Source organism: Dryobates pubescens, chromosome 1, assembly GCF_014839835.1.
Source record: "Dryobates pubescens isolate bDryPub1 chromosome 1, bDryPub1.pri, whole genome shotgun sequence".
In the NCBI taxonomy this organism is placed as follows: Eukaryota; Metazoa; Chordata; class Aves; order Piciformes; family Picidae; genus Dryobates; species Dryobates pubescens.
Genome location: NC_071612.1, coordinates 8,065,508 through 8,085,141, shown reverse-complemented (window position 1 = coordinate 8,085,141; position 19,634 = coordinate 8,065,508). Strand labels below are relative to the sequence as shown.

Below are 19,634 nucleotides of genomic sequence, written 5' to 3'. Positions count from 1 at the left end.
TTTCCACACCTTTTCCTGGGGTATGTGTACCTTTTTCTTCTTGACACCGAATTCCCTACATATTACAACACAGATGAGTTAAATGAGAGACAAGGCAGGCTCCCACTGCCTGTACCTTCATGCTGACATGCAGACATGCTGAAGGTGATAAAGGCATCACAAAGAACTTTAAAACCAGTGGTGTAGCTGTTCTAAGCAGGAAGCATTTAAAAACTTTATAGTAAATGACGTCAAAGGGGAGTCATAGAATCATAGAATCAATAAGGTTGGAAAAGACCTCAAAGATCATCAAGTCTAACCTGTCACCCAACACCTCATGACTACTAAACCATGGCACCAACTGCCACGTCCAGTCCCCTCTTGAACACCTCCAGGGATGGTGACGCCACCACCTCCCTGGGCAGCACATTACAATCAATGACTAACAACTCTCTCTGTGAAGAACTTTCTCCTCACCTCGAGTCTAAACTTCCCCCCTCACAGTTTGAGACTGTGTCCTCTTGTTCTGGTGCAGGTTGACTGGGAGAAGAGACCAATCCCCTTCTGGCTACAACCTCCTTTCAGGTAGTTGTAGACAGCAATAAGGTCTCCCCTGAGCCTCCTCTTCTCCAGGCTAAACAACCCCAGTTCCCTCAGCCTCTCCTCATAGGGCTTATGCTTGAGGCTTCTCCCCAGCCTTGTTGCCCTTCTGTGGACACATTCAAGTCAGAGGAAAAGGTTGTGTTTGAACACTGGAAATGCAGGGAGTCTGCAGAAGGTTGGTGTCTGTTGTTTTTATGCTACTTGGGGAAACAATATCAGCTAAATGGGATATAGTTCACTAGTCTGAAGTGGCATGTTAAGCACATGAGCAAAAGAAAGCCCTCATGTTTTGAAATTTCAGATTGAACACATTAATATTCATTTTGTTCTGTGCTATCATCTCATGTTTCAACCCTCCAGATAATTAAGACAATAGAAGATAAAATTTTGTACCGTGTAGAATTGCATCCATGCCTTAACAAATAAGAGATTATTCTGTCCAGTAAACAAAACATAATCATCCTGGCACCCTTACGAAGGAGAGCCTAAAATAGAAACTCTCCTCTTTATAGGTCATGTAAAATGTCATCATCTCTTTCATTATCTGTACTGTTTGGATGAAAAAGAACTGATTAATTTAAAAGAACCTCGGCTTATTTGCTAACAAGGTTATTTTCTCACTGATTGTGCTAGGAAATCTACTTCCTTTGGAAAGGGCTGCAAGTTATGAGTAGTTCAGCTGTCCACCTGTGTAGATGCATCTGCCATTTATGTACTGGCAGTGTAGGCTTTTGTGTACATGGAGCAGCTCTGGGTGTACCTTACTTGAATGGAACTTTTGGGTCTGGTGGAAAGGCAGCAACAGGGGAGCATTGTATCACAAAAGGGCCAGTCTCTTAAACTTCTAAAAGCTTAACTATCAAACAGGCTGCCTTAAAGGAAGGACCAAAACCAAAGAAGGGTGATATTAGACCAATGAATTAATATTTAGGCATATAATTTTACAACTCCAAGGAAAGAAGTGTGAAAACACAATACATTGAAGTCAGTAGGTGGTACCAGGCCATCCTGGCTGGACTTGCTCAGAAATTGAAGCAGAGTTTATCTCTAGGAAGCTGAGGGCCTCACCATGGGGCTTGTAGCAAGTGAGTGTGACTTGACACAAAGCTGCAGCCAATAGTGCAGCACTTCTCTGGAGGATTTGGGATTCCCTAGGTGAATTGGTCATCTGTGGTTCCAGGAAGCCTGTTGTGTGCATTGTGCTCAAAACTGATTTTATTTAAAACAACCAACCAACCATCTTACCAAGTTCCTTCTTTGTTCATCTACCATGTATCCAGACTCTAAAATGGGTCTGTGTTCAGCTGGTGACAGTGCAGTATTCTAGATTGCTCCTTTGATAAATAGCTATTCACTTTGCATGCTATTTGTCTGATACCTTTTCTTACTAGGCTGGGAGGTCCTGATCTCAGGTCCTTTTAAGTCACCAGAAAAACTCCCGGTGACTTAATAAGCATAGGTAAAGCTCTCCAAAATCTCAAAAGTAACACACAGTCAGAAACCACAGTGAGATTCACTCAGCAGAAATACAAGGCCAATGCTGTTATTCCTTGCATCTCTTGCTTGATCAATTTCTGAGGGTTTTAAGAAGGAAATATGAGGCATTTTGACTGGACTGAGCTTGGAAACTTGCAAACTAGTGGCCAGGATCACAGCAGCCTGGCAAGCTAAGGCAGGACCTGAAAAGGTGCTGTCAGAGCTCTGTCTGATTTCTGCATAAATGTCATGTTCCTGCAGAGTGCTTTAGTTTATGACAAATGCCATTTTGTGGTCAAAGGCATTCCATGGAAAATGTCTAATCTGCCTTGCACTCGAGTCGAGCTTTTGTTTCTTTATTCCAATATTCTGTTTGTCACCAAAAGAATCACAGAATGGTCCTTTTGATTCTGTTGCAGAACTGCACTGCTTTACATCTGAAGGAACCATTTGTATGCTGTTTCTTTGCAATTAAAATTCTTATTCCCCCCCCCAAAAATGTGTTTTCCATTAAAAATTCCTGCCCTGAACTAATAAATCTAAATCTTGTGGCAATTGTCTCTGGAAATATATATTTTGCTGTATGCCACATATAAACATTTATTTCCTGCTTGAGAAAAATGTGGGTTTTACCATCTGTAATACTCATATTTGTTTCTTGGGGGGGGAAAGTTAGGGTGACAGAAACATGATACAGGCACTCCTAAACACACTGAGAAAACAAGGCCTTGTGACCAAGGCTAAAAAGAAGTTTGTTGCAGAGCCTAGTGAGCTTTTTCATGTCCTTTTTAATATCCTAACTTGCTTTATATGAGGTATTAAATTTGTGTTAGAGACTAGAGTTATTCAAGTTGATTTAGTTTTGGGGTTTGAAAGCAACTTTCCCCCTGATGTTTAAGCTGCTGTCATTGTCCAGCCTTTAACGTGGTGGTTGTAGAAGTGGTTGCTCTTTGTGGCAGAGGTGGTCCTGAGAATCAGAGTGGTTTTGTTTGATATGACAGTGTGGGGAATATCGAAGAGTAACATTGCCCTCATTCACTTCAACTGACAATTTGAGTTTTGTCAATAAGATGTGGGAAGTACTTTATTAAAACTCATAACAAACTGGCCTGCCATAGTTCTTGCTTCCTCCAGCCAGCTCATGTATTCTCTCAGTGCTTTAAAGTCATAGAATCATTAAAGTTGGAAAAGACCTTTAAGATCATTGAGTCCAACCGTAACCCAAATACCATGACCATTAAACTTTATCCTGAACCACTGTATCTACATGCTGCTTGAACACCTCCAGGGATGGTAACTCTATCATAGACTAGCCTGTTTCAATACCTCACCACTCTCTCAGTAAAGAAGTTTTTCCTAATGTCCAGTCTAAACCTCCCCTGACACAACTTAAACCCATTTTCTCTCATCCTGTCGCTAGTTACATGGAAGAAGAGACCAGCGCCAGCCTCACTATAACCTCCTTTCAGGTAGTTGTAGAGAGCAGTAAGATCTCCCCTTAGCCTTCTCTTTTCCAAACTAAACATCACAATGCTTGTCATGTGGCATGCCCTCCACACCTCTCACCAGCCTTGTTACTCTTCTCTGGACCCACTCCAGGACCTCAATGTCTTTCCTACACTCTGATCTCAGCAGGGCTGAACACAGGCTCCCCACATCCCTCCTGGCAATGGCCTTTATCTGTGTAGTTACCATGCTGGGTCATCTTCTGGGAAGGGACCAGTTACAATCAACTGAGCTCACCTCTGTGCTTGGTGGGGCTGTTGCTGCCCTCTCTGAGATGTATTTGTGTGGTTGTTTACACCTCATTTAGCTGTGCCAAGGGGGTTCTGGCTCTGCCCACACCACCTGAGCAGCCTGCCCACCAGCTGCCAGCCCTTAGCACAGGTGTGCTGCCTTCCTGACTTCAAAAAGCCCCGATAAGACCTCCTTCTTGGCCCTTTTCACTGTGATACCCTCTCCCAGTGTGGACTTACCACTAATGGAGCTGGTCTCCCCATATTTTAGAATTGAATTTCCATTCCCTGCACAAAAGAGAGGCCCACAATGCTGTTTTTTGAATTGCTTTTATAACTGAACCAGCACATTAACACTTCCCTTTTACCAGTGAGGTTTTCTGAACTTGTGTAGTTTCTTAGTCAGCTGAGTAATTGAAAAGATTAGGCTCATTGTATCATTTTGCTCTGAACTGTTTTAAATTGCTGTTGGATCACTGATTTTTTTCCAGCTCTTTTACCTGCCTGTTCAGCATTGTCTTTCTAAATTAGAAATAGAGGGGATAGCCCAGGACGTTATAGAACTAGTTCAAATCAATTTCTCTTTGTACTTGAACATGCTTTTGCAAGGAAAAAAACAACCTTTCAATCTTGCTGTTACATTTTCCAGGGATGGAGAGGATCCTTCAATCATTAGAAAACAGTTCCAATGGAAGACTGAAAGTAAACAGAACATATTTGCAGTTAGAGAGTTAGAGTAATTAACATAACATAGCATAAGCCCTACGAGGAGAGGCTGAGGGAGCTGGGGTTGCTTAGCCTGGAGAAGAGGAGGCTCAGGGGAGACCTCATTGCTCTCTACAACTACCTGAAGGGAGGTTGTAGACAGACGGATGTTGGTCTCTTCTCCCAGGCGGCCAGTACCAGAACAAGAGGACACAGTCTCAGGCTGCGCCAGGGGAGGTTCAGGTTGGATGTTAGGAAAAAGTTCTATACAGAAAGAGTGATTGCACATTGGAATGGGCTGCCTGGGGAGGTGGTGGAGTCGCCATCACTGGAAGTTTTCGGGAGAAGACTTGATGGGGTGCTTAGTGCCGTGGGTTAGTTGTTTGGGTGGTGTTGGATTGGTTGATGGGTTGGACGCGATGATCTTGAAGGTCTCTTCCAACCTGGTTTATTCTATTCTATGTACATACTTAACCAGAGCTAGTCCAGTTCTTAGATCTTGTTTCCCCTTTCTCTACAACATGAACTTAAAAAAAGCTGTAGTCATGTTCCCTGTAAGCCAGGTTGGGTTTTGAACCAGTGTGACCTTCCTGCTCAATTTTTTGTAGCTTCTTGTGCCTCCTGTAAAGTGTGCTTCAACAGCTCCCAATTGTTAAACACATTTTTCTGTTTAAATGTTTTTCCCCCTACAGATTTAGCTCATAATGGTTTTCAGCTTTGAGAGCCTGACTTTATAAATCACAGAATGTTGTGGCCTGTGTGCTTCATTTATGTATTGTATGTTAGTGGTTTGGTGTCTCTTCTATATGACCATGAATGTGTAATTATAGATTTTATTTCATTTTTTTTATTAAAAAGGGCAGCAGATCCATCTCTGGAGCCTAAGTTGTGTACTGTTTGAAAATATTGTAGTAGGAACAGGACCTTTACTTGCTGTGGGGAGGGCCCAGCAAGTCTTGTTTCTGGTTTTGTTTCTTTCTTACTGAATATGGCAAAGAAACTCTTAAGACCAATGCTGGTGTTAGATAGCAGGCATGCCTTTTCATTTTTGCACTGTACATAGAATGTTTGTGGACATTCTATGCATGCTTGCTAATTTTTCAGAAACTGATTGACATACTCATTCATTTCCTGGAACTCATTAATATATGCAACCAATAACTTGCACATGTTCCTCAGGTTATTTGGTGCAATTCTTAGAATCATGGAGTCATAGAATCATAGAATTGTTAGGGTTGGAAGGGGCCTCAAGGATCATCTAGTTCCAACCCTGTGCTGTGGGCAGGGACACCTCACACTGGATCAGGTTGCTTGGCCTTAAAAACCTCTAGGGATGGGCTTCAACCACCTCCCTGGGCAACCTGTTCCAGTGTCTCACCACCCTCATGGGGAAGAACTTCTTTCTAACATCCAATCTGAATCTACCCATTTGTATTTTTTTTTCCCATTCCCCCTAGTCCTATCGCTCCCTAAGACCCTAAAAAGTCCCTCCCCAGCTTTCTTGTAGGCCCCCTTAAGATACTGGAAGGCCACAATAAGGTCTTCTCGGAGCCTTCTCTTCTCCAGACTGAATAGCCCCAACTCCCTCAGTCTGTCCTCATAGGAGAGGTGCTCCAGCCCTCTGATCATCCTCATGGCCCGTCTCTAGACACACTCCAGCACGTCCATATCCTGGATGTGGCTCTGAGCAAGATAGTCTAGTGTGAGGTGTCTCTGCCCATGGCAGAGGGGGTTGGAACTAGAAGATCCTAACGATTCTATGATTCTGTCTGATTGAGATACTTGTGAAGACAAAAAGTAACTTAAAAAACAGCAGCAAAATTCTGGTGTTCTAACGTCTGTATTTAGTGTGTGTTTACGGCCTAACAATCTCAGGTTCTCAGCATTAGATTTTATGTATTCAATACCTCTGGAAATCAGGCTGTTAATATTGACATATGCCTGGGAGCCAGTGTGAAAAACTATAAAGCTGTGATTAGTATTCAGAGGTGACCTGGCTGGGCAATGGGAGTCTGTCCCTCCAGCAATCAGGGAAGAACGAGAATGAAACTTAGCTTGACTGCTGAAGGAGTTTGAGGTCAAACTACCACTACCCATGCTTCAATTACAGAGAAGAGCAAGCAAAAAAAGTCAAAGAATAAGGGTAGCTACTCATATATGCCAGTACTGGGTAATTCCCTCACTTTCCCCCCCCATTTTTCTGGAACAATCATGTGCTGTAGGGAATGGGGTTTGTATTTTGCAAATATTTTCCTGGTGCTGTTGTAGAAAATGAGTTCCTTGGCATATTGTTATGTGGGGCTTGTTCTGCTAAAGCATTGTAATGCCGTCTGTTTCTCAAGCTGATTTGGCTTTTACAGCTCAAATATTATATCCTACTTTTAGAACATATGGTGACTCCTTTCAGGAGGCATATAAAGATATGCATCTGATTTCCAGAAACGGGTCGTTGCCTTTGAGTGAAAGACTGCAAGTGCTTTCCATTTTGATTTTTCTTGCTCTTACTGTTCTGTCGAAACTTCTTTCACCCTCTGCCGTGCTCCTACTGCCTGCTGTAAGCCATCCCTGCTTCCCCAAAATGGAAAGGCTCACAGACAGCTTTGAGTTGGAGCTAAGGAAAAGAAACAATGGTCCCTTTTCCAGGTTGCTTCATGCAATGTGGTTTTGCAGAGTAGGTGGCAGGGCAAGTGTAGAGTCTTGCACCTGGGAAGGAACAGCTCCGTGTACCAGTATAAGTTGGGGATGGACCTGATGAAGAGCATTGAAGGCAAAAGGGACCTGGTGGACAGAAGGGTGACCATGAGCCAGCAATGTGTTTTTGTGGCCAAGAAGGCCAAGGCCATTCTGGGGTGGATTAGAAGGGGTGTGACCAGTAGGTCGAGAGAGGTTCTCCCCTTCTACTCTGCACTGGTGAGGCTGCATCTGGAATATTGTGTCCAGTTCTGGGCCCCTCGGTTCAAGAAAGACAGTGAGCTACTGGACAGAGTCCAGCACAGAGCCATGAGGATGTTTAAGGAAGTGGAACATCTTCCATATGAGGAGAAACTGAGGCAGCTGAGGGCTTTTTAGCTTGGAGAAGAGGAGGCTGAGTGGCGACCTCATCAATGTTTATGTAAAGGGTGCGTTCGCAGAGGATGGAGCCAGGCTCTGCTGGGTGGTACCCAATGACAGGACAAGGGGCAGTGGGTGGAAGCTGAGGCATGGGAAGTTTCATGTAAATATGAGGAAATTTTTTTTCCCTGTGAGGATGACAGAGCAGTGGAACAGGCTGCCCAGGGAGGTTGTGGAGTCTCCCTCTCTGGAGATATTCAAAACTCGCCTGGATGCGTTCCTGTGTAAGCTGATGTAGGTGATCCTGCTCTGGCAGCGGGCGTGGACTAGATGATATTTCGAGGTCCCTTCCAGCCCCTGAAATTCTGTGATTCTGTGAAGTGCTCTTATGTGATTGCCATGCAGACTATGCTTTCCTAATAAAGTATGACCGGAAGGTTGGGTTGCTCACGTAGCCCAGTCTGTGTTCATTGATGGGAAGGCTTAGTGCAGACGAGGCATCAGCCAGTCAGCCTGATTCTTTCAGAGCCGCTCATGGAGAGAGGCTACATCCCATGCTACTCTCTCACAATGATTTCATTCTGCGTTCACTTCCGATGTGGAGGAGCTTTTTCCTTTCTTAATTTTTTTCCCTTTTAAAGCCTACGTGGCAGCATCAACGATTCTTGCCGAGTACTGGCCACTTCATCCTCCTTACTGCTCTTCCTGGCTGGAACACGCGGTGTGAAAAGCCTCAACACAGCAGTGTCTTTGTGTGCAAGACAAAATGCTTTACTTGGAGGAGCCTCTTCGCTTCCCTAAGTCCACCTCTGGGTCTGGCTTTCTGTGGAGTTTTACAGAGCTGAGGCTTTTCTCTGGGCACTTGGTTTGAGGTCACCACCAAGAGGAAGCATTTATGGACGTGACTTTAATGTTACAGCTTGTTTGTCAGCCAGTTAATTTAAGCCTCTGGTTCAACACTAATCTGGCCACAGAACTGTCTAAAGTACTTGGTGTGATGCTAATCCAGATTTCATTGAAAACGAGTCTAAAGGACGTTGTGTTCCATTGTTCTTTGCACACCTGTCTCCCAGAACTTTCCTGTGGAAACCTTATAGTATGTGTGGCTATTAATCAGTATTATGGTTTATCTTGGAGATTTTTCCTTTTAGTAGGAAAATACCATGTATTTGTGATCCCAGCAACTCCCTTCATTTACTTTGCTCTCTGTTGTTATTCCCAGGGACCACCTGAGCTTCTGGGCTCTCTGCTTGTTGTATGTCTCTGGATCCTTCAATGTGAAAAAGGAAAACAAAAATCTGTGGCAAGAGCAGTGAACTTGCAGAATTTCTTGAAAATAGCATGAGGGAAGAAAAGAGGACTCCTGTGAGTCAGTTGCAGAGTAGTAGTTAATCTCCAGCTTTTAGTTAGTTGGGTTCATGATTAACTGTGCTGTAAACAAAAAGCACCCTGTCTGGCTCTACATCTGCCAGCACCCATATGGATGCAATAAAGCCATGGAGCTCTGTCCCTGATCAGTTCAAATGTGTTTTGGAGGTATCTGTGGCAAACACTCATGAAAACTGCTGACCTTTCTTTTTTCTCTTCTATTCACCATAGGCTCTTGTTGTTTGAGCTGCAGTTTTTATTTACCTGTAATTTTTTCCTTCATGTGTCTCAGATTTTCCCTCCTTCTAGACTTCCCTGGGGCAGCTACAGTTGCCACTTTCTCTGGAGAAATGTCACCCTTTATTCAGTCTCATGGTGCTGTGGTCTCCATGTGGACACTAAAGATACCTGTACTTGCTTTAAGAAGAGAGGAACAGAAAGTGGCATCATACTCTTCCTTATGCCTTTCCTGTAAGGTTGGACCCCTTGGCATGAAAGCTGTGACAAAGATCAAAAGAATCAGGTTTTTCCCGCATGGGGACACAGCTTTAGCAACCCCCACCCACCAACACTGACCTGCTCAGACACAGGAGGAATCCAGGACTGTAGATATAGTTAGCAGTGCTCTTAAAAACATCAAACTCAAACCTTAGTATTTTGAGAAAGAAAATAATAGAACAGTTTCTTCTTGAGATAGAAAGGCCTGATTTACCAGATTTACCAGAACAAGAGGACACAGTCTCAGACTGCACCAGGGGAGGTTTAGGTTGGATGTTAGGAAAAGGTTCTATACAGAGAGAGTGATTGCCCATTGGAATGGGCTGCTGGGGGAGGTGGTGGAGTCACCGTCATTGGAGGTTTTCAGGAGAAGACTTGATGGGGTGCTTGGTGCCATGGGTTAGTTGTTTGGGTGGTGTTGGATTGGTTGATGGGTTGGACACGATGATCTTGAAGGTCTCTTCCAACCTGGTTTATTCTGTGTATTCTATTTCTACCATCATTCATGCAGTAGCTCACAGATGATTGGACTATGCCTATCCAGGTTTTCCTTTGACTCCCCTCAAAAAGAGAGCCTGACTTAGTAAATGTTTTAATGTAGTAGTGACTTAAAGGTTCAGGTTGTATTTGCTTGCCACAAGGCTCTTATTTTCTCTGGTTTTTTTCCTTGTTCTGTGAGAGCAATGTCAATGTTACCCAGACCTCTAGGTCATCCTGCTGTCAAACTTTATCTAGGATGTGACAGTAATCTGCATCTTTTCCTGAAGGCACCATCCATGACAGACCATGTTACCCCTGCTGGGATGAAGTTGTGGCTGCGTGGCCACCTCCTCTCCCAGGTCAGGGTTGTCCTGGGCTGCAAAGATGTCAGAGGATGAAGGAAGATTTCTTCTCCAGGAGCCTTAAGAAATTCAGGGCTGCAACTTGAGGGTACCAGAGCTTGAAAAGGCCAAAGGGGGATGAAGTCTGGGCATTCTGCTGCATTTGCTGGTGTTACTGATCTGAATTCAGCTAAGGGCAACAGAACTGTATTTGTCACAAGCACTCAAAATGTTCAGGTCTGGCGTACAACTGATAATATTTTTGCTTTGCAACCTCCAAGCTTGAACACTGTGGGGTTTTTTGGTACTTCTCAGCTGAAAGATCATTTGTTTAAATTTACATTAGAAATATGAATCACTGTAAATGCACAGAAATTAAGGTGGAGCACCCTGCTGAATCCAGTAGATGAGGTGCTTGTAGAATAGTTTCACTGGGGATTTATGATCTGCTAAGTGTGTTTCTGTAGCAGCCAATGCTGAATTACCACTTCACTGCTGGTTCGTTCACCCATGCATATTGAGACTGATACCAAAAAGGTACTGTGCCAAGAAAGCTCTTGCCTGCCCCTGATTTGAACATGACCTGAAAGTTTTGAGTGAATACATCTCCTCCAGATTCACAACTTACACCTAAAATAATATTTTAAGAAGTTTTGCTAGTAATAAAGTACCCAGGGTTATTCATTCTCCAGACACGAATACGTAGCTGCACTGAAGTGCTCTCTGCTGATTCAGCAGCTAGGCTGCTGCTGAAGTCTTAACCATGCTCCATCAAAGTTGAGTTTTATTGCTGTGTAGGTAGTTCATCCTGGAACTTTGTGCAATTCTTTATAGCAAAACCCTTCAGTTTATCATAATTTCCTTCCCCTGGAAAGATTTTGCAAGGGCTGTGGCTTTGTTGTTCTGAGCAGGTCTTAAAGCAGAAAAATTGGAAGGTATTTTATGTTTTATTTCAGGGAGGTAGGAAAAGGATGGGCAGTCATTTTGCTTTGGCCGTGGTATGGATTTGTTGGGAATGTCTAGGCTCTGATCTGAGCAGTTCATCTATCTGGAGTTTGGCTGTAGCAGGCTGGTATGAATTAAAGTAACATACTGATTGGGACTGGGTGTAGTATTTCCAGCAAAGACAGTTTGTACCCTCAGACCAGTAGTTTTTGTCAACAATGACTGTCAAATGGGGATGGAAGCAATCACTGACAATAGCAGATGTGGCTATTGAAGCATCTATAGGGAGCATTCAAACATCTGGACTTTATGGGACTAGTTTGTACGCAGCAATAAAAGTTCATTGGTGTTTTTTGTTTGTTTGTTTTTAATAGAGGACAAAAGAGAAGAAACTAGAATTGGAATCAAAGTGAGTATCTGCTGAGCCATGTTAATTGTTGAGCTGAACTCCCATGGCAGGGTTTAAATATCTTTTAGCACACTGAGCCATAAAAGGGTTTTAAGTTTACTTGTGTAAAGGAAACGTCACAGCCGTTAATTTACCAACTTGGTGTGGGTTTACAAGGTGCCTTCGTTTCGTGGGTGGCTGGAGGGTAGAACATGTTTGGATTGTAGCAAATTTAAGAAGCCAAATGAACACTTAAAGCTTTTAAGCTGGCTGGGTTTGCTTTGTGATCTTATCTGAACTCTGGACAACCATGATGAATGTTTTCTCTTTCACTATATGTTCTTGTGTCTTTGACCTCACAAGAGACATGAAATAACAAATGTGGGTGCTGCACTTTGTTTACTTATTTACTTAGTAGTTAAAATAAGAAAGCAAACAAAACCATAATGTGTTTCACCTCTTCTCCCCAGCACCCCCTTGACAAATGGTTGTTGGAACAGTGTTAAACTGTGACCTTAAAGCCACAGGCGTAATGAAACTGTGATCTGGCAGATGTGACAGACTCATCTTACATAAATCACTCTCTTTTGTCACTGCTGGCATATGGCCAATGAATCTTCTAATTATTGAATGGCTTTCATAGCCCCATTATTTATAATCACTTTTGGACAGCAGCTGGAAGACAAGGATGGGACAGAATGAAATGATATAGCACAAACTATTATCATTTGTGTAACAACTGCTGGGATTAGGAATATTGGATGGTGTGGTTACCAGTGCAGTCTTGTCAGATGGTAAAAATCCACTCAGCCTTCATTTTGTCTTCTAAGATGGGCTATTGCCTACTGGACCTTGGCATGAAAACTCTTATGTTAATTGATCCAGAAATAGAATATGAATCTCTCCAGACATGAACAAAAAAAAATATGTGTGAGTATCAAGGCCACCTTTGTGGCAGGACTTGAGGAAAATCTGCTGCAGGCATTAGTAAGAGGCAGTGGGGATGCCCTGGCCTGCTGTATGGAAAAGTTTTGGAAGATGACTTCTGCTTCCATATCTACCCCCTGCTTTAGTAAGACTTCAACAACAGCTTGAGAAGTTATCTGTAGTCATTTTATTAATCTTTTAGAATATCTTTTCTTTTAAGGTTGGTTGTTTTGTTGTTTGGGGTTTTTTTAAAGGGAGGTGATAGGTTATAACCAGCTTAAGTTTATACACTATGATTAAGGCAGCCTGTTTTGGCTCTAGATGGGTTTGTGTTAAGTCCTGTCCACTGAGTAGAGAAGCAGCCTTGGAGAAAGGATTGTAACTGAAATCACTGAGTGTGTAAGGCCAGTCAGCTGAGATTGCAAGCCCACTTGCAACTTCAGAAAATGTAACATGCAGGTTCTCTGCTTGTGCCTCTAAATTAGGGGGGTTGGGAGATTTGTGTTGTGCTGAGGGTTTTGGTTGGTTTGGGGTTTGTTTGTGTGTTTGGTTTGGATTTTTTTTTGTTTGCTTTGGGTTTTTGGTTTAGTTTTTTTTCCCCCCTTTCTTATTTGCAATTCTGCATTTTGTAGAGTACAAATAAAATTCTGCCAACTGTGTTAAGTTATTAATGTTTGTTAAATACCTTCAGATAGAGATCTTCAGATAAAAGACAGTATGTTATAATCAGGGGTTTATACTGCAAATCCAACATGTGCAATCTTTATGTCTTTGAAAAATTGAATCCTTCCCTCTTGATGTAGACATCAGGGCGTTGGGAGACAGTATTAATCCAGATGACTCTATTGCACTTTTATCCCTTTAGTAAGGCCTTTAACCTTTCGTTGCTTCATGGCCCTGTTGTTTTGAAATGGTCTTTGTCTGCCCACAGAGAATCCCTCTGCTAAAGATGCCTTTAAACAGAGATCCTGACAAGAGAAGAGGGATTCTGCTGCAATTCAGGAATGGAAAATGGATTTTTCTGGTTCAGATGCTATCAGTCACTGTGAATGTAACAATTGGTAGCTTTTCCAAAGAAGGATAAAGCAAAAATACATACTAGTGTAAACCTGCTTATAGGAGTGTAATATAGGTCAGAGACCACTGTGTCCCGGGCTTGACCCTGACCCATCTTTGCACAAGCATCTGTAGGCTCTGTCAGAGTATAGCTATTTATCAGGATTATCTGTGACCATCTCAAAACATAAATGGGATAAACCAGCTGCAGTAATGAATATAAACATAAACCATAAAATCATAGTTTCCAAATGCATAAAACATGAATTCAAAATGTTTCTTCAGAATATACATACTGCACAGTTCTGGCATAGACTACCTACCAGCTGGCAGGAAGGTGCTGTCAGCCCTGCAATGTTCTCTCAAGTTTTTGCTTGCAAAAGAGGGAGGGGAAAAAAAAATAAAGGCAGACTTTATTGAACATTTATGCAATTTACTTCCTTAGTGGAAGCCTGTGTGTCAGGCAGCCAAGATGCATTCAGCCCCCCAGGTCTGCGCTGCTCCTCGCCAGTGGTGGTGATCTTGGAGAGATGGATGTTCTTACGCAGAGAAGATAGCGCTGGATGATTTTGTATTCATCTTTCATCCCTGCAGAAATTGGGAATTGCAGCAATAAACATCAGGGCATCATTCAAAGTACAGTTTCTCCAGTGACTTTAGTGTTAGGTAACTGTTGGAGGACAAATGTATGACAGAGAATTGTGGGTTTGAAAGAAGTGTATTTAGAAACGGTCAATATTTTTCATTAATCCTGGAGACCTCGAGGTTACATATTTATCTACACAAAATTGACAAGCACAGTTTATTGTTTCTCAGAAAATGGTATGTCAGTAATCTATTGATTCAGTTAGTTAGTTTTTTCCTATGAGAGTTGTTTGGGTGCCCAGTTGGGGTTTGGTATTGCTACAAAAACGTCGTTTTGATAGCGTGGTGTGGGAGGACAACTGATGTACACTCAAATGCAGTATAATAAGTGGAGGATGACTGAGTGAACCAGGCCTTGAGTAAGTTTTGGTTCACTCAAAGATGAAGATTCAGATAAGAGGAAAACATCTCAGCTTTGGAGTAGTACTGCAGGGAGAGAAGCAGTGGACAGTTGATTCTCTGTATCCTCATATAAGGAAAGGCATTGGTATCATTCGGTGGGGAAAAAGAAGGAAGGAAACTTGCAACAAAACCCAATCTTTGAGCATGTTTTCACTTATAAAACTTTAAAATGTGAGTTTTGGCGAGTTTTGTAGAGAAGAGTGACTTCTCTTTTTTTATTCTTTTCCATTTTTGTAGTGTTTGATTTCCCAAAGCTAGATATATCAGCCTAATTCTTGTTACAGAAATAGCAAGCTGATTTTTCTGTGTGCATATAAATGTGTTTCCAGCATATCCTGGCCAGCAGGAAGAGCTGAGTTCTGACTCTTAAGACCTGTATTCTCTGTTTTGGAGATGACTGTTTCAGGATTGCAGCTTTTGTTCCTCCACTATTATCACTGTAGGATCTCTTTACATGCTTTTAGCAGAGGAAAGGAAAAAAAGAGAAAGGATCTCAGAAGAGTAAATGGAAGATCCAATTACCTCGAGAACAGAAGAGTATTTTGATGGGTAGTAGTATTCAGTTTAAGAAGGACATTGAGATGCTTGAGTGTGTCCAGGGAAGGGCATCGAGGCTGGTGAGAGGCCTTGAGCACAAGCCCTATGAGGAGAGGCTGAGGGAGCTGGGATTGTTTAGCCTGGAGAAGAGGAGGCTCAGGGGTGACCTCATTGCTCTCTACAACTACCTGAAAGGTGGTTGTAGCCAGAAGGGGGTTGGTCTCTTCTCCCAGGCAACCAGCACCAGAACAAGGGGACACAGTCTCAAGCTGCACCAGGGGAAGTTTAGGCTGGAGGTGAGGAGAAAGTTCTTCACAGAGAGAGTCATTTGCCATTGGAATGTGCTGCCCAGGGAGGTGGTGGAGTCACCATCCCTGGATATGTCCAAGAGGGGACTGAATGTGGCACTTGGTACCACGGTCTAGTCATGAGGTCTGTGGTGATAGGTTGGACTTGTTGATCTTTGAGGTCTCTTCCAACCTTGGTGATACTGTGATCCTTCTAGTTAGCTAGCTCATCTGTGAGGAAACGTCTGCCAGATATTTTCTGGAATTAAACTTTACAAATGGAGGACTTTTACATAAAACCAGGTGGTTCTGGGCACCTGCCCTTCTGCCCAGGCTAGTGGTGGTTGGGTATGGGCAATAGCCACGTGAGGGTGGGAGTTCTCTGAGGGTGAGGGCACAAATGGGTGACCCCTCAGATTCTCATGAGTTTTAGTGATACAATTTGCACACAGAAGGTTGCTGAAATGTCACTGGCATATCTTTTATGTTCTCAGGGATCACGAGTGCATACATTTCAGGCTTGAAAAGAGTTTGCCAGAGTTTATAAGTTTGGATCTAGCACTAGAATTTACTAAATATGCAATATCAAGCATATGCCACTTCAATTCTCAGGGGATTTTTGGAAAATATAATGAGAGTGTGGTGAAACACTTTTGTTCACTGAAAGGTTTATGAGGCACTGGAATAAGCTGTCCAGGAAAGTGATGGAGTCACCAGTCCTAGAGATACTTAAAAGATGTGTAGATGTAGTGCTGAGGGACATGGTTTGCTAGTGACCTGATAGGACAGGGTTACTGTTTGGACTTGGTAATCTGAAAGGTCTCTTCCCATCACAATTATTTTATGGTTTTGAATGGTAATGTGTCCAACCTGTTCCAGGATGGATCCTTTTGGCAGCTTTCTACATGGAGTTAGTGTCTATGTGAGCTCATTTCCTTCCTTCACGCTCTGAAGTGAGTTGCATGGGGTGAGCCTGCTTTTGTCCACAGCTGTCATCACAGCAGCTATTGAGCTGAGACTGTCAGGTCTGCATGAGTCCTTTATTTCTGTCAAAGATTTTCTGTAATGTAGCAACAAAAAAGTAACTTAGCAAACATTTTAGGACCTTTATGGTTGGTTTGGTTTTTTTCCTTTCCTTCCCCCCACCCCATTTAAAATACTTTTAACAGCAATAAGCATCACTGTGAGCTCCCTGAGAGGACAATCATGAGTGTAAGTATCGCTATAGCCCCTCGTTTTGCAACTGCCATCTTGGCTGGTGCATCAGTCACTCAGCTGGGAAATCCCAGCTATTGCATAAACCAAATAAGCAAACTTTCCAATGGGGGCTGTAATAGACTGAGATACTGGATGCAATGGGCACAGAGGGAAGCTAAAAGCAAATATCATCAGTAAATTGCATATTTTTCGTGGTCAAACAAGCCCTAGCTCAGCAGAGCTTTTCCACCTCTAGACATTATTGTGGCATAAATCACTGGATCGTGAATCATGCAGTACTTCAGGAGAGAGCCTTTCTTATCTGATACGTGCAGCTCACAGCATTAATTTCTTCACTGGAATAAACCCTTGCATTGTGTCCAAACTGCTTGTCATATCTCATCTTTTTGCTATGAGAAACCACCTTGTCTTACTATCTCTTGTGGCAAAGAAAAATAGGGACTGTTTAGTAAAAGATAAAGAAATGCTTTATTATTTCAGCAGATGCTCTTTGTGTGTGTGTCTCCAGTCTTCTTCTGGAGTAAAATGGTGTGGTATGAAATCAAATGTCTGAAGTTTGGAAGGTCAGCTCTGATACTGGAACACTGTAGCCCACGGGTCTACCAAGCCCTCCTCGTTCCCTCCTATGTGAGAAACCATTTTTGTAGTGTAATAGAGACAATTTGTTAGCAAATGGGCTGCTCGTGGAGTGAGGAGTGTTGCTGGGGTAACTCAGGAAAGTCTGCTGAGCTAGTTTTATCTGCCTTAATTTCAGCTTTTTGGTTTGAGCCATTCGAGCATGAGCATTTTGGTCTAAAAATTTTCCTCCTTTTTAGTAGCTGAGCCTGCTGGCTAAACCTTCCTGTCTTCAGCATGAAATGTAATGGGGGAAAAAAAGAATCAACAAAACAACACCCAAAATCGGTCTGAAGAACCTAAATACAAATAACTTAGTTGGGTTTTTAAAGAACTTTCCATGGTATTTTAGACTAGGGTTTTAGTTCTGGTTTTGAGCCAACATTTCTGTTGAAACATTGCAAGACTGCATCAGCAAGTAGGCTGTACCTGCCCAGATCATTTAATGATCTGCACTCTTGTTTTCATTTGTCTGGTGCTGCTGCCTCCCAGCCCCACTGTCCAACTGTACTCCATTGCAGTATTATTATCCTTAATTTGTTCTGCAGCGGTTCCTAGAGGCTCCAGCCAGGAAAGCTACGCTGTGATGCTGTGTTCAGTGTCACCAAGTATTGAGATGATCTCTGCATTACATATTCAGAGCCCAAAATGTCATAATACAAATTATCAAAGCCATAGACACAGCTGCAGTGGTTCAGCCCAAGCTCCATGCAGGCCAGCATTCTGCCTCCAGCTGTGGCCATAAAATAAGGTGCCCAGCAAAGGAAAACAAAAAGAGCAAGGCATTTAATATTCCCTCCCTTCTTTTCCCATCTCTCAGCCACCAGCAATTAATTTTCAGCTCAAGAGATTTCCTACACCCTCTTTTACAACCCTGATTGGTCTGTCTTCCAAGTGCTTTTCCAGTCTTCCCTTGAAGTTCTGCAATAAACTTCTTTCACCCACAATGCTCTCCAGCAAGGAGGTCTGCCACAGCCTCTGTGAACTGTTGCCACTGTTGTGTGGTTTTGAACCAAGCTCCTGTTAGCTTTCAATGGTGTCTTCCTGTCCTTGTGTTGGGAGAGGCAGGGAGCAGCCAGTCCCCAGCTGCCCCCTGGGCATGGTGGAGACTAAAGTCAGGAACAAGCAGCCTGCTCTCTTAGTCCTTGTATGGCAGATGTGCCAGATTTGGATCATCCTGGCTGTGTTTCTCTCAACTTTTTCCAGTGTGTTGTTTTTTTTTTTTAAACTTCTTTTTCCTTTTCTTTTTAGAACAGAAGAGTTTCTGTCCTTATTCTCTGTATGTGCTTGTGGGATTGTTTTTGCTCTTTGGTCAATTTAATGTCAATATTGTTCCAGACTTGGAAATATTTCATTTCTGGGAAAAGACTTCATTAAGTTGCTCCAGTTCTGTGTTCTGCTAAAAGAAAGCTTTTGGTGTTCAGCAGCTAGCAATGCTCATTAGCAAGGAGGTTCCTTTTTCTTTGTTTGTTTGGGGTGTGTTGTTTTATGCTTTGCTTTGTTTTGTCTTCCACTCATTTATCTTTATTTTCATACACTTCTGAAAGTGTTCAAAACTGAGTGGGGAAATAAATAGATTTAAGTGAAAAGTTTTGGATAGTTTTCTCTTGTTTTTTTCAAGGATGCTAGGTGCTCTTAACTCCTTCAATTAATTCTTTTCTAACTCCTGCTGTGTGCTGGGGTGGATACCAGTGCAGTGCATAGCACTTGTCTGATTTTGTGCCATATTCAGCTGTATTAGTGCCTCCAAGGGGGAGCAGCCTTTGCCTTCTGTCTGTCTCACTCTGCAGTGAGTTGCAAAATAGTATACCTTTATTATGTTTCTTTTTCACATCGTCATCTTTCTCCATTTGCTCAGACAAATAAGTGATAAAAGGGAATGATGATCCGTTTAACACCACAGGAAGAAAGATGCATTATGAGACAAGAGAGACCTCTTGTTTACAGCGAGTTATTTTTGGTAATTAGCCATTTGTAGAGGAAGATGAGCCTCCGCTCGTAAAGTCAGCGTGCCATAATTTAGGGGACTCTGAATGGAAGCCTAACATTTGCCTGAATTGGATATGTTAATTGTGTGCATTTAGAAATAAATAAGTGGTTGGTGTTTTTTTTTTTCCTCTCTTTGCAGGAAGCAGACTGAACAAAGACCTGAGACATTATCTCAACCAGAGGTTTCAGAAAGGATCTCCGGATCACGATCTGCAGCAGACTATTAGGGATAACCTCTATCGCCATGCTGTGCCTTGTAAGTAATACAAAGAGTTGGCCTGGTGGACTACATGCAGTACAACTTCATGGTTTTGTTGAGTCAGTCCTTTCTTGGTGGTGTGCATGGCTCCAGGGAGAACTTGATTTTCAGCTGGGGCAGGCTTCCATG

At 42.7% G+C, this 19,634-nt stretch overlaps 1 protein-coding gene across 1 annotated transcript in view; it reads left to right on the top strand.

Annotated features, from left to right (window-relative positions):
• Positions 1 to 19,634, top strand: part of MAGI1 (membrane associated guanylate kinase, WW and PDZ domain containing 1) — a 369,638-nt gene that overhangs the window by 167,396 nt on the left and 182,608 nt on the right. Inside the window, exon 2 of the mRNA XM_054161149.1 lies at positions 19,386 to 19,502. Within this exon, the coding sequence (XP_054017124.1) occupies positions 19,386 to 19,502 (117 nt within the window). The remainder of the gene's footprint in view (positions 1 to 19,385; positions 19,503 to 19,634) is intronic.